The sequence below is a fragment of the Trematomus bernacchii genome, unplaced genomic scaffold (assembly GCF_902827165.1).
Source record: "Trematomus bernacchii unplaced genomic scaffold, fTreBer1.1, whole genome shotgun sequence".
Lineage (NCBI taxonomy): Eukaryota > Metazoa > Chordata > Actinopteri > Perciformes > Nototheniidae > Trematomus > Trematomus bernacchii.
In genome coordinates, this window is record NW_022987973.1 from 1,960,642 (window position 1) to 1,975,287 (window position 14,646).

The following is a 14,646-nucleotide window of genomic DNA, read 5'->3' on the forward strand; positions in this document are numbered from 1 at the left end:
CAGCTGAGATGTTACGTGATCACCTGTTTTGTTAACATGATAACAATAAAGACAGAGATGTAAACTTGTATATGTGTGTGAACAGAAGTCCTTTTGTCTAACCTTTATTTTCATTAATGTTCCATATTCACACTGGTCGCTCCAGGGGTTAATCAAAGGAATTATTTCTACACCTTTTTTAAAATATCATAAATACATTTAGTAAATAATGTTGATGATGCATTATTATTACATTTTGATCCACAGATTTCAGCCGTTGCTTATTATTCCTGGTATTATACTTATTTGTTTTAACTACACACAGTTGTATATCATTCAATGATCACATGGATGTGGTCAGGTATTTACGGCACCTGGTGTGTGGATGACGAACGGGCTGAACTTGCTCTTTTCTGTTGACCGTATAGTCCTGCTTTGGTTATTGTTTGTGTTATTTTGTTCAATAAACATTCACTTTTGCACAGATTTGATTTAGAAATGCTTCAAAGTGATGAGCCTAGTCTTAGCGACATGATTTATTGGGAAAAGTACCATCACTCTTTTTCTGGTTATGGGAACAACAGGTGTTTAATGGACAGGGACACTACTTATCATGTTTATCTTTCACATGGACGTAAACGTACAAACCTAAAATGTACTCAACAGTACTATTTTCTGATAAACAAGACATTCATCCTCTCTGTTGTTTTAAAGGAAGACTAACGAAAGGAGGGCTATCAGATATAGTTAAGATTACAGAGTATAATATATATATATATATATATAGCACTATTCAATATACCGTAGTACTTGCATAGAGTATATCAGGCAGGCATGGCGTGAAACTCAAAAAGTGGCAGCATGGTTACAGACATGTTTATCATCACCTGCGTCTCAGATTTCAATGCAATTCATATAAAATGAATGGTTATTGTTTTTTGTTGGGAAACAAAAACAATCTAAATTATTCAAACATAAACCATTGGTTGATTGATCATCATTTTAAAAAAAAAGTCAAACTTCTTGGGTTTTTCCTTTGTGTGTTATTTGATTGAAGAGGTACTGGAAAATAACCGGGTGAAACAAAAGTGCCCACAATCCTTCTGTGTATTGACTAATGCAAACGGCCACACCCTGGACAACAGTATTACAAGTTTAAACTCCCGAAATAACCCAAAACTAGAGTATCAGCTTCAGTTCAAAGATCATGGAAAGGAAGGAGGGAAGGAGATAGAAATAGTGTTTATGGTAAATTGGCAGCATTTAGCAACTATTATCTTGTGTGTTCTTTAAAAAGACTACTGTTCTCTGTGCTTTTTTTTGTTTGTTTTTTCTGTCAATTGTTTTCTTGTGTGCAGATTGTGGGCAATATAATTGACTAAGTGTTTGTGTTACAGGTTACTCTCCTCTCCCTCTGTGGGGGAACCTTGTCTGCTTTCAGTGTAGGGACTGCACGGTGTGACACTTTAAAAGGGTGAGTAAACTACTCTCACTGTAATCATTGTGTAGAAGTTGTGCTTTGAGTAGTGCATGCTTTTGTTCTCTTTTTGTCCCTCACAGTTAGCAGGCATTGTGACCTAGTGGACCAGACCTGCCCATCTGAGGAGGGGAAACCAGCAATGTAATAATGTCAATGATGTTCACCCTTTTACCCGTTGACTGCTGCTGAACATTGACATTTTAACATGTATATTTGTGAAATAAAGCTGCATTCTATTTGGTCATGAATGCCTCTGTCATTGTCCTTGTGAAGGGAAGCCCCACAATCTGCAAAACAACTTTAGATTTAGATTGAGGGTCCACAGGTTCCTCCATCCCCTTAACAGGAGTTGTTGTCAGCTATTTAAAGGTGACCCCAGCCACAGTTACCACAACAGGAAGAGGAAGATACACTTAGACCAACTTAGCTGGTCAACCAGCCTGACCAGCTAAGTTGACCAGCCTGGCTGGTTTAGAGGGGTTTTGGACACTTTAGCTGGTGGCTGGTTTGGCTGGTTTAGCTGGTGCACCAGCTAAACCAGCTAAACCAGCTAAACCAGCCACCAGCTAAACCAGCCACCCTGGCCAGCATCCATCTATCACCAGTTTATGTTTAATAATAGTATTAAATATACCATGCTGGAAGCTTACCAGGATTCCAGGTGACCAGCATATACATTGTTTAAATACTGGTATGATTATTTAAACTAGAGAACATAAATATACAAAGATTCATTGTGTCATGTATTCTGGTATATACCAAAATAAAGACATTGTATAGTGTTCATAACAGTATTTTAATTTAATAAATAGCAATAAATAGCTAGTTAATATAATAAAATACACAGTAACAATACAAATAACAACCAACCTGCAAATCAACCTACACATCAAAATAAATATATTATCTAAAACGGGTGCATTTGATGAAAATAAAACTAATAAATAGAATTCAATATTTAAATGGTAACACAAACAGTAACACTATGTATGATAAGAAAAAGGCAACAAATAAAGTGTTTTTTGTTTTTCCTTGTTCTTGTCCATAATGTTTCCCGTTGTGTAGCGTCCAGCCTTTCCCAATCTGGCCTGCACTTCTGTCTGTTGAAGCCACTTCTTGAAGCAAACTGAAAATAAATGTACAGATATAAGTACACTGTAAAAAGAAAACTTGACATTTACGTTAACATTTGGGCTGCTGTGGTTGCCAGAACCGTTAAAGTATGGTAAAATACATTACAAATGACAGTTGGTTGGCATAGACGTTACAGTCAACAATTGCTTATGGTGAATTACAATGGCAAAAACAAATAGAGCTAGTGTACACGGTGCAGCTGTATTATCTGGGAAATAGAAGAATCGGATCAGGATTCGGTATTGGCAGACAATCAATATCAAATGAATCGGATCATTATTAGCATCAGCAGTTGATCACCTTTGTCGACTTGCAGCCTAAATACAAAGATAACTCCACTCCTCTCCTACCACTCTTACCAATGAGCCTTGGTAGAACTAGTGTCCGAGTCATAGCGTCCAGAACTGACTGAAGACATGTGGAACAGAGTCATTGGGTCCAGAACTGACTGAAGACATGTGGAACAGAGTCATTGGGTCCAGAACTGACTGAAGACATGTGGTGATACAAAAGTTAACTTAACGTTATCTTACAAGTTGAGAGAGTTAAGTTTTGTTTAAAATTGTCAATGTAATGCCATTAGAGGTTTTGTGTTGATCATGAAGTTAGCTAACTGTAGCTCACCAAAGGTTAGCATGTTAAGCTGTACTTTATGTGGCAGCTAGCTTAATACAAAGAGGATGCTTCATTGTAAACTTTTCTTACAAATGTGTGTTAATCTACCTGAAATTGTAGGGACAGTTTTTTTCTACTCAATGATACAGACCATTGTTGAGGAGATGCAAAACATACTGTAAATGAGTTGGGTCCGACATATACTTTGAGTAATGTTGCTTTTTTGTTGCTAAAAAATGAAACATTATCAGATGAGGACATCACCAAAGTGTGTGAGTCTGTCAGGGGATTTGATCTGCATGTCGTACAGGGCCTATGTACACACTGCTCTGGTATTAATTTAAAATATAATTGTAAAATGTAAGTCTCCCGCTCTTGTCATCAGTCAGACTTTGCATTTGAACTCCTATAACTGGTTGTGGACTTGAAGGGAACGACTTCCTGGCCTTCCTGACATCCAGGAAAAAGGTGAGATTCTAATCCATTTCAATGCCAAAAGCAAGTTATTGTTTTTTAATATGATTCTTTGGGGAATTTCAGTTTTATTGGATAGTAGAGATCTACTGGAACCTAACACCAGAGAGAGAGAGGGAGGAGATGATATGCAGCAAAAGGCCCAGCCGGATGGTGTGGAACGTGTTCTATCAGGTAAAGCACTTTGGTACCCAGTTATTTATGGTATTGAGTTTGAATTTAGCCTTTGGAATGTAATTTCCAACAGTGCATTGTAAAGACTGAAAAAACAAGCTCAGGTTAAAGCTTGACATGATTTGGTCTTTTACTTAAAGTGGACCTATCATGCTATATTTAAATGATATATTGTAGGGCCATACCTATATAAGGTATATTTATACGTTTCTGTTTTCAAAATACCAAACAGATCATGCATTTTAGCCATGCCTCATTTCGCTCTTTGTGCTGTTTGCTGTCTACGGGTCTGATTCTGCTGACCACGCCCCCCTGCAGGAGAGGTGAGCCGTGCTCTGATCAGCTGCTGGGCTGTCAGAAGAGGGGGAGAAAAAGAGATCTCCGTCCTCCGTGTTTTATTATATAGAGTCGTTATTCATTTGTTTTAAAGCTCAATAAATAACAAAGAAGACCTTTGACCGGCACTTTTCTAATTTTGTCCGGAAGATTTAAACTTTAACGGACATCTTAACCGGCGAAAGTAACTGAAACTGAAACTCTGCCGCACGGTCCCCTCGTTCCTTGCAAGAGGCGGAGAGGTGGGTGTTTGTCATCTGCTGGTGGACTAACCGGAGAGAATTACAGTGCTTGCCTCGACGGGGAGGGATTGCATTGAATTAAAGCAGCGGGAGCAAACGCTTGCCTCGGGGAGGGAGAAAAAAAGCCACAGCGGAGAATAAACAGAAGGGTAACCATGGTAACTATGGGCGGGAAGTCTTCTTCGCTGCTTTTGTGGCAGACTACAGCGCCACTTACAGGCCTGGCATATGTACTACAGCGTCTTCAGCGCTTTCGAGCGGCAATGGCCGGCCGTGGCCCAACCCCACATTCCCCTGATAGGTGGAGAGTTGGCCCAATAGCCGTAGCGCCACCGTCCTGACGTCAGGACAGTGTTCAAATCTGGATCAGTTTTTATCAGATCCGTTGCAGCCCCTTTTTTAAAGATTTGGGTATGGAGGAAAATAGAGAGGGTTGTGTTTTTTGACACTTGGTGAGTTCCCTGGAACACCGGGGACACATATTCATGTATAAAAGACGTACAAAAGTGCATTTTGCATGATAGGTCCCCTTTAAGAAAATGTTTGTCCTCCTGTGTTGTCTTATTTCCTTATCTTTCTTTCAGGTGTAACATCTACCAATGGTTGTACATGACAGAGACCTTCTCCACCTCTTCGCTGTCCTACTAGTCAATCCTTCTGATCAGAGCCTTTCCTAAATAGTGGTAAGTGGTTTTACAGTTCAGTGTACGTTAATTTAGCAACTTAATGCTTTACTGCTGTTGAATAAATCCTATATTGCTAGTGATTTTATTAAAACTATGATTTGCAATCTTTTTGATTCCAATCATCTTTTTGTTATAATTGTAAAACACATCTTAACATCCATCAGCAATCAATAAAACAAATCATCCAACACAAAATAGAAGAAATCTGGACCTATTCTATTTCTTTTTATACAGCAGCATGTATTGGGACTGCTCATTGATGTCATCAAGAGCCATTGAGTCTACCTTTTGTAGTCGGCCTCTCAGAATGTTTATCATTTCTTTGTCTCTTAACATTCCTATAATCATTTGTTTTTTTATTGTTGGTATTGTTTTGTTCTTTATTTTTGTTGTGAGAATCACTTTGCAATTGTGTAAGTGCTATATAAATAGTTATACTAATATTATTGTTGTTACCATCATTACTATTATTAACAATGTTTTCTTTGTTTTCTTTATTTATCGCTGCAGAAAGGATCATGCCAGCCCACATCAAACACCTGATCAAGAGCTTGTGAATCTTCAGGCAGAAAGGTTGAAAACACCTGTTCAAAGTTCTAGTTCCCTGCACATGGAACCATGCCTGTCCTCTGTTCCACATGTCTTCAGTCAGTTCTGGACCCTATGACTCTGTTCCACATGTCTTCAGTCAGTTCTGGACCCAATGACTCTGTTCCACATGTCTTCAGTCAGTTCTGGACCCAATGACTCTGTTCCACATGTCTTCAGTCAGTTCTGGACCCAATGACTCTGTTCCACAGGTCTTCAGTCAGTTCTGGACCCAATGACTCTGTTCCACATGTCTTCAGTCAGTTCTGGACCCAATGACTCTGTTCCACATGTCTTCAGTCAGTTCTGGACCCTATCACTCTGTCCCACATGTCTTCAGTCAGTTCTGGACCCAATGACTCTGTCCCACATGTCTTCAGTCAGTTCTGGACCCAATGACTCTGTTCCACATGTCTTCAGTCAGTTCTGGACCCAATGACTCTGTTCCACATGTCTTCAGTCAGTTCTGGACCCAATGACTCTGTTCCACATGTCTTCAGTCAGTTCTGGACCCAATGACTCTGTTCCACATGTCTTCAGTCAGTTCTGGACCCAATGACTCTGTTCCACATGTCTTCAGTCAGTTCTGGACCCTATGACTCTGTTCCACATGTCTTCAGTCAGTTCTGGACCCTATGACTCGGACACTAGTTCTACCAAGGCTCATTGGTAAGAGTGGTAGGAGAGGAGTGGAGTTATATTTGTATTTAGGCTGGAAGTCGACAAAGGTGATCAAGTGCTGATGCAAATAATGATCCGATTAATTTGATATTGATTGTCTGCCAATACCGAATCCTGATCCGATTCTTCTATTTCCCAGATAATACAGCTGCACCGTGTACACTAGCTCTATTTGTTTTTGCCATTGTAATTCACCATAAGCAATTGTTGACTGTAACGTCTATGCCAACCAACTGTCATTTGTAATGTATTTTACCATACTTTAACGGTTCTGGCAACCACAGCAGCCCAAATGTTAACGTAAATGTCAAGTTCTCTTTTTACAGTGTACTTATATCTGTACATTTCTTTTCAGTTTGCTTCAAGAAGTGGCTTCAACAGACAGAGATGCAGGCCAGATTGGGAAAGGCTGGACGCTACACAACGGGAAACATTATGGACATGAACAAGGAAAAACAAAAAACACTTTATTTGTTGCCTTTTTCTTATCATACATAGTGTTACTGTTTTTGTTACCATTTAAATATTGAATTCTATTTATTAGTTTTATTTTCATCAAATGCACCCGTTTTAGATAATATATTTATTTTGATGTGTAGGTTGATTTGCAGGTTGGTTGTTATTTGTATTGTTACTGTGTATTTTATTATATTAACTAGCTATTTATTGCTATTTATTAAATTAAAATACTGTTATGAACACTATACAATGTCTTTATTTTGGTAGATACCAGAATACATGACACAATGAATCTTTGTAATATATTTATGTTCTCTAGTTTAAATAATCATACCAGTATTTAAACAATGTATATGCTGGTCACCTGGAATCCTGGTAAGCTTCCAGCATGGTATATTTAATACTATTATTAAACATAAACTGGTGATAGATGGATGCTGGCCATGATGGCTGGTTTAGCTGGTGGCTGGTTTGGCTGGTTTAGCTGGTTTAGCTGGTGCACCAGCTAAACCAGCTAAACCAGCCAAACCAGCCACCAGCTAAAGTGTCCAAAACCCCTCTAAACCAGCCAGGCTGGTCAACTTACAGTAGCTGGTCAGGCTGGTTGACCAGCTAAGTTGGTCTAAGCGTATCTTGCCCTCGCCCTAATGAAATCCAAATTGACCTGAGACCCTTCCATAGGTTAATTGAAAAGACCATAAAACCACCTTAAACCCGCGAGTCCTACCTTGAGGGAGATAACGGTGAGCGTGCAGCCAAGAGAAAGGTTTTCTGAAACTGCCGGAAAAACTTTTATAACTTACATTTTACCGGTCACCGGTCATGTGATCACGTCACGTGACAATGACGTCACATTCCCACACATATATAAGAAGCAGCCTGTCACTTGAAGCTTCACAATCTCCATCCTCTCCATCGGTTCAGTGCAACTTTAACAGACAGAGACGGTGACATCATCATCATGCTGGTTTTCCTCTTCCTGTTGGGCCTGGCTCTGGGTGCTGTGTCTTCTTCAGATGACCCTCAAATGGATCAACAGCAAGACACCTGTCCCTCCTACTGGTTCTCCTTCAACGGCCGCTGCTACAAGTACTTCAACACAGAGACGACCTGGGCTGATGCAGAGCTCTACTGTGTGTCCCAGGGAGGCAACCTGGTGTCTATCCACAGTAGAGCGGAAAAGGATTTTGTCCAATTCCTGATCAAACGCTCTGACCCTGCTGAGGGATTGACATGGATCGGACTCCATGACATCGCCAAAGAAGGAAGATGGATGTGGTCTGATGGGTGTGCAGCCAATTATTTCTTTTGGCATAGAGGAGAACCAAACAACAGTGGACGAGGTGAAGACTGTGTAGTCAACAACTTTCGAGGGAAGTGGAATGATGCGCCTTGTTCAACAACTCTTCCCTCAGTTTGTGCATCTCGCACAACTTGTCCTTAGCAGCTGAGATGTTACGTGATCACCTGTTTTGTTAACATGATAACAATAAAGACACAGATGTAAACTTGTATATGTGTGTGAACAGAAGTTCTTTTGTCTAACCTTTATTTTCATGAATGTTCCATATTCACACTGGTCGCTCCAGGGGTTAATCAAAGGAATTATTTCTACACCTTTTTTAAAATATCATAAATACATTTAGTAAATAATGTTGATGATGCATTATTATTACATTTTGATCCACAGATTTCAGCCGTTGCTTATTATTCCTGGTATTATACTTATTTGTTTTAACTACACACAGTTGTATATCATTCAATGATCACATGGATGTGGTCAGGTATTTACGGCACCTGGTGTGTGGATGACGAACGGGCTGAACTTGCTCTTTTCTGTTGACCGTATAGTCCTGCTTTGGTTATTGTTTGTGTTATTTTGTTCAATAAACATTCACTTTTGCACAGATTTGATTTAGAAATGCTTCAAAGTGATGAGCCTAGTCTTAGCGACATGATTTATTGGGAAAAGTACCATCACTCTTTTTCTGGTTATGGGAACAACAGGTGTTTAATGGACAGGGACACTACTTATCATGTTTATCTTTCACATGGACGTAAACGTACAAACCTAAAATGTACTCAACAGTACTATTTTCTGATAAACAAGACATTCATCCTCTCTGTTGTTTTAAAGGAAGACTAACGAAAGGAGGGCTTGAGCTATCACATATAGTTAAGATTACAGAGTATAATATATATATATATATATATATATATATATAGCACTATTCAATATACCGTAGTACTTGCATAGAGTATATCAGGCAGGCATGGCGTGAAACTCAAAAAGTGGCAGCATGGTTACAGACATGTTTATCATCACCTGCGTCTCAGATTTCAATGCAATTCATATAAAATGAATGGTTATTGTTTTTTGTTGGGAAACAAAAACAATCTAAATTATTCAAACATAAACCATTGGTTGATTGATCATCATTTTCAAAAAAAAGTCAAACTTCTTGAGTTTTTCCTTTGTGTGTTATTTGATTGAAGAGGTACTGGAAAATAACCGGGTGAAACAAAAGTGCCCACAATCCTTCTGTGTATTGTTGACTAATGCAAACGGCCACACCCTGGACAACAGTATTACAAGTTTAAACTCCCGAAATAACCCAAAACTAGAGTATCAGCTTCAGTTCAAAGATCATGGAAAGGAAGGAGGGAAGGAGATAGAAATAGTGTATATGGTAAATTGGCAGCATTTATATAGCACTTTTCTACTCTCGTGACCCCTCAAATGACTTTGACATAAGTCAAGCTGAACAGCAGGATACACACATTCATATAGTGCATGCACCTGCTAAGGGAGAACAAGATTCACACTCACACTGATCGCCATGCAATCAGGAGCAATTTAGGGTTCATTATCTTTGTCTCTTAGAGTTCAGGAGAGCCCAACAATGATGGAAATGAAGACTGTCCACACCAACTATGGTTTTGATCACACATGAAATGATTTCCATTATTATTCTTATCACTCAGTTTGTGCATCTGGCATAGCTTGTGTTTAGCAACTGAGATATGACATCGTATTGAACCAGGTCACTGTTCACCTGTTACTCTGTTAACATGCCTTTGGCCACAAGACACATATGTACACTTACTGTGTGTATGAAAGTCCTTTTTGTGATATATGCAACATAATGGTTCACTTTGTTAACAAGGAAACAATGCATTATTCATACACTTTGACAGCACATTTCACCTTTAAAGCCAGTCTCCTTAACTTTTGCTGAACAGCAGACAGTGCAGCCTCTAAGTTATAGAAAAGTGCTGAATGTTTCAAATGTAGCTTAGGAGTAATTCAGCATCAGGGTACAAGGCTTTGCTGGTGTAACCGTAAGAAAGTCAAAAGAGTCAGTCTGGATTGCAGAATTCTTTAAAATGAGGCACATCATTTCTCTTTATTCTGAGAAAGTCTAATTTTAAAGATGCTTTTTGTTAAACCTATTCAGCAATTGTTGGTCAGCAAGATCTCCTAAATCAGAGCTGTGGTCTGTTCCTATTCAGTGTCATAGAAAGGCCATGTACCCTGTACATTATGCCCACACATCAAAATACATTTCTGCTCACTGTTATTAGAGCATTCGTATTGTACTATCTTCCTGATTGTATTGTTTATAGTTTATATTTGTGTTCATGTGCCATGTTTAGAGCTTTAGTAAAGTGCAAGTGCGTTTTCAGAAGGGAATGCGTGTGTGGTTTGGAGCTACATGCTGTAATGTAAAAGTACCTGTTGTGCCGTGTGGCCACTGGAGGGCAGCAGAGGAGCAAGTCAGTGCGACGATCAGTTGTGAATGAAAAGAAACATGAGACACAAAGCAATAAGTCTCCCTGCCTGAAATGAATACTTTACAAGCTTATGGTCTTTTTGCCTAATGTTCATCTTCATTTTGCACAAGCTGGGAATTATTTGTGGTAATGTGGTGTCTCAATTCAATGTTTACAAAGCTTTAAGTGTGATGGGCAGCTTGGTCTTCACTTGCTAGAAAGCGTTTTAAAATCAGACCATTATCCCTCCCGACCAACATCTTCTGGAGATTGTAAAGAACATTTGTTTTTGTCTGGCAATGTTTAGCACTGCCAACATTTCATTTAATATCATTTACTCCTTGTCAAAAATGTATAGAAGGTTTAGTGCAACATCTCCAGGTTAGCAGGTAGTCTGTTTTTGCTTATGTTAAGGTGTGGTTGTGTTTAGTGTAGCCAAGTTCAGTTAACCAATAATATATTAGGCCAACAGTGAAACACCCTCTCTGATACATATGTGGTAACTGTGGCTGGGGTCACCTTTAAATAGCTGACAACACCAACTCCTGTTGAGGGGATGGAGGAACCTGTGGACCCTCAATCTAAATCCAAAGTTGTTTTGCAGATGTTGGGGCTTCCCTTCACAAGGACAATAACAGATGCATTCATGACCAAATAGAATGCAGCTTTATTTCACAAATATAAATGTTAAAATGTCAATGTTCAGCAGCAGTCAACGGGTAAAAGGGTGAACATACTTTACACTATTACATTGCTGGTTTCCCCTCCTCAGATGGGCAGGTCTGGTCCACTAGGTCACAATGCCTGCTAACTGTGAGGGACAAAAAGAGAACAAAAGCACGCACTACTCAAATCACAACTTCTACAAAATGATTACAGTGAGAGTAGTTTACTCACCCTTTTAAAGTGTCACACGGTGCAGTCCCTACCCCCAGAGGGAGAGGAGACTGTAACACAAACACTTAGTCAATTATATTGCCCACAATCTGCACACAAGAAAGCTATTGACAGAAAATAAAACTAAAAAAGCACTAGAAATCAGTAGTCTTTTTAAAAAAACACACAAGATAATAGTTGCCAGCTCAAACACCAATTCAATATAACATTAAAAGAGGGTTAAAAACCAGGCACACTTTTACAGAGTAATAGATCCTCCTTGCTCAATCCAGGAGGGGAAACGGTCATACTCGCGTACCGGCAGTGGCGAGCCGTCAGGGCCCTCTAGGCCCTCTGTGAGGGCCTAAAATATTCCAAAAAATAATATTTTAAAAAATTTAAAAAAATTTAAAAAAAATTAAATATATATTTTTTTAATATTATTTTTGTTATATTTTTCATTAGTTTTACCGAAAAAAAACTTGATTTAATTGTATTTAAAATAACATTTCCAAAGAAATAAATCCTTCGAATCTGCCTGTTCAGTCTCTGTTTGAATGTGAAGGGTTACATGAAAGAAGCTCGTCTGGCCCTCTCTGCGATTCACAGAGTATAGTAACTGAACGAGAGAGTAATGTCAAATGACAGTACAATTGACCAATCATATCTTCCCTCTAAATGGGTGGGTTTTATTATCGCAGACTTTATGACAAGTTCCGCCCGCTGTGAAACTTTTCTTGTTTCCATAGCAACAACAACTTCCTGTCAACAGCGTGAACTCGCCTTCAAAATAAAAGCATGCCAAATTACACTTAAGACATACAACTGCAACGAAAGTAACAAACACAATGCAATATCATTTTCAATGTCAAAGAACACAAATTGGGTTCACAGGTGTTGTTTTGTGTGGTAGAGGGTCGCTGTCATTGATGCGTTTTGCACCCTGGGCCGTTGTTTTGATATTCCGCTGAAGTATACGCTGTGACGTAATAACTTTTTTCGAGGGAAGGGGTGGGGGTCAGAGGGCCTAGGTATAAAGCTCACGGCTCGCCACTGCGTACCGGTGAGTACCGGCCCAATTCAAGCACTGGTGTTGAGAGATGTATCCATAGATCTCTTAATTTTGCTCTCAAAGTGCACCAGATTGATACTTTTAACTTCAATATTTAAAAACAAATGTTCCCGGGGTAGCATGCCCCCGGACCCCCCTAGAGGAGGTTAGGTCCACGGTGTTTACATCATGGGCGTAGGAAGCATCCTGAATGTGGGGGGGACATTTATAACGGGGGGTGAAAAAATATATAGATTTCCTGTATTCTGGTGCATTTTAACAGGTGGTTTGATACTTTTATGTGGCTATACTAGCATGAGGAAAATGATGGGTACATTTTGTAATTTCATCCAGTACAACAATAAATATTTGTGAGTGCATTGAGAGATATTGTTGTGGAGAGTCATTTATATATAAATCGCAAAATACATTTGTGAATCCTTCTGTGAGCATTTATTAATATTGAGACTGATCTGACTCCATACGGATGTTAAGTTCACCTAGGAATGGTATCATTGACTTAAATGTTCAAATAAATGTTGCTCTTCTGTCTATATTGGTCATATGATGCCCCTTGACTGAAATGTTTCCTGTTCAATATCCCCACTGATTTCCTTAAAATCCTGGGATGAGAGTCCACATCACAATTTACTCTCAACTGTCATTTCCCTTTCATCACTCACCTCAGCAATGGACCTCTCTCCACTGTCCCTGTATTCTGCCTCTGACTCACTCTCAAGTCCCTAGATGTCAAGAGAGGTGGTGAAGTGATAATTATTTATTGAGCAGTATACTCTTTCACATTGAATCATAACAAGTCATACTGAATGTAAATACAACTGACTCTAAAGTAAGTCCCAGTCTGTGACATTGGACATTTTGAAGACTCAAAGTCCCAAGCAGTAGGTAGAATATTAGCTAGTCTATGTAATGTGCACAGCAAATAAATAGTTAACTGAATACTGGGATGGAAATAGCCTATAAGCACTCAGTAAAACATAAACACACACAAAAAGCTTCTGAATGATAAGTATAATTAAAACATAATGCACATTACCATTTTGAGAGAGAGTACCTAAATTAAAGAACTCAGAAAATAATCTCGTATCGAACTGAGGCTCCAGTAAAACACACTGACTGCGTCTCTACATGGACATCAGTAAGCCGTTTATGAGTATTATCCCGGTTATGATCATATTGGGGATATGGTGTTTACATGAGCACAGAGAGATCGGGTTATTCATGTTCCCTGTTTACATGATAAATACTAGTAACCTGGCATTTCGATGCCTTTTCTCATCTAAACTATTCAGTATTTGTATCTCTCTATCATGACATAAAGACGAAACTCCTCTCCAGAAGTGAGACTCCGCCATCACTGTTAACTGATTAACTGCTACCAGCTGATGACTTACTTTCCTCTTCTTTGAAAAAAATGTTCTTATGTCCATGTTGTCTGGGGAAGAAAACATATCAAACCAAGAGATCGTCAGCTTTGATTTTCGCTGTATTAACCATTTCCTGAACATTTGGTGTGTGTGCCTTACCTCCGCTACCGGCATCGCTTCATACAACAGATCTGAGCTGTCCAACTATGACAACACTCCTTGAACATGCGCGCGCTATGTGAGAATCTGCCTTGGTACAAAGTAGCAGTGAGAACATGGTACGGAGTTTCATTGATTTGGGCATTCTCTCAATAAGCAAGTGGAATGGATTTCATTTGATAGTGAAGCACTGACACAGCGCTCTACAAAGTGCGGCGAGTGGATAGACCGATTCACGGACTTTCCGCATAGTAAAAGTGGGGGGGTCTAAACTAATCATTTGAAAAAGTGGGGGGGACTTGTCCCACCCTCATATAATGGCTGCGACGCCCATGGTTTACATGCTTATTTATACAATATGTGGGCTTATGCTAACATCATAAGACACAAGTTGGTTCCGTGTTGTGTGTAGTGAGAACGTGCTCGAGTGAGGGGGGCCCCCAAGCCAAAGCTCGCTTAGGGCCCCCCAAAGTCTAGGACCGGCCCTGGATATAAGGGATATATGCACCATACTTCACTTTAATTAATATATTACAGCACGATTTTTTGT

The 14,646-nt window shown here is 39.3% G+C and overlaps 1 protein-coding gene across 1 annotated transcript; it reads left to right on the forward strand.

Moving 5' to 3' along the window:
• The first annotated feature begins 7,767 nt into the window (after positions 1-7,767).
• Positions 7,768-8,292, forward strand: LOC117471379 (ladderlectin-like). The gene has a single exon (XM_034116345.1). The coding sequence runs from the start codon at positions 7,810-7,812 to the stop codon at positions 8,290-8,292; it is 483 nt and encodes a 160-aa protein (XP_033972236.1). The 5' UTR covers positions 7,768-7,809.
• Positions 8,293-14,646: the final 6,354 nt, after the last annotated feature.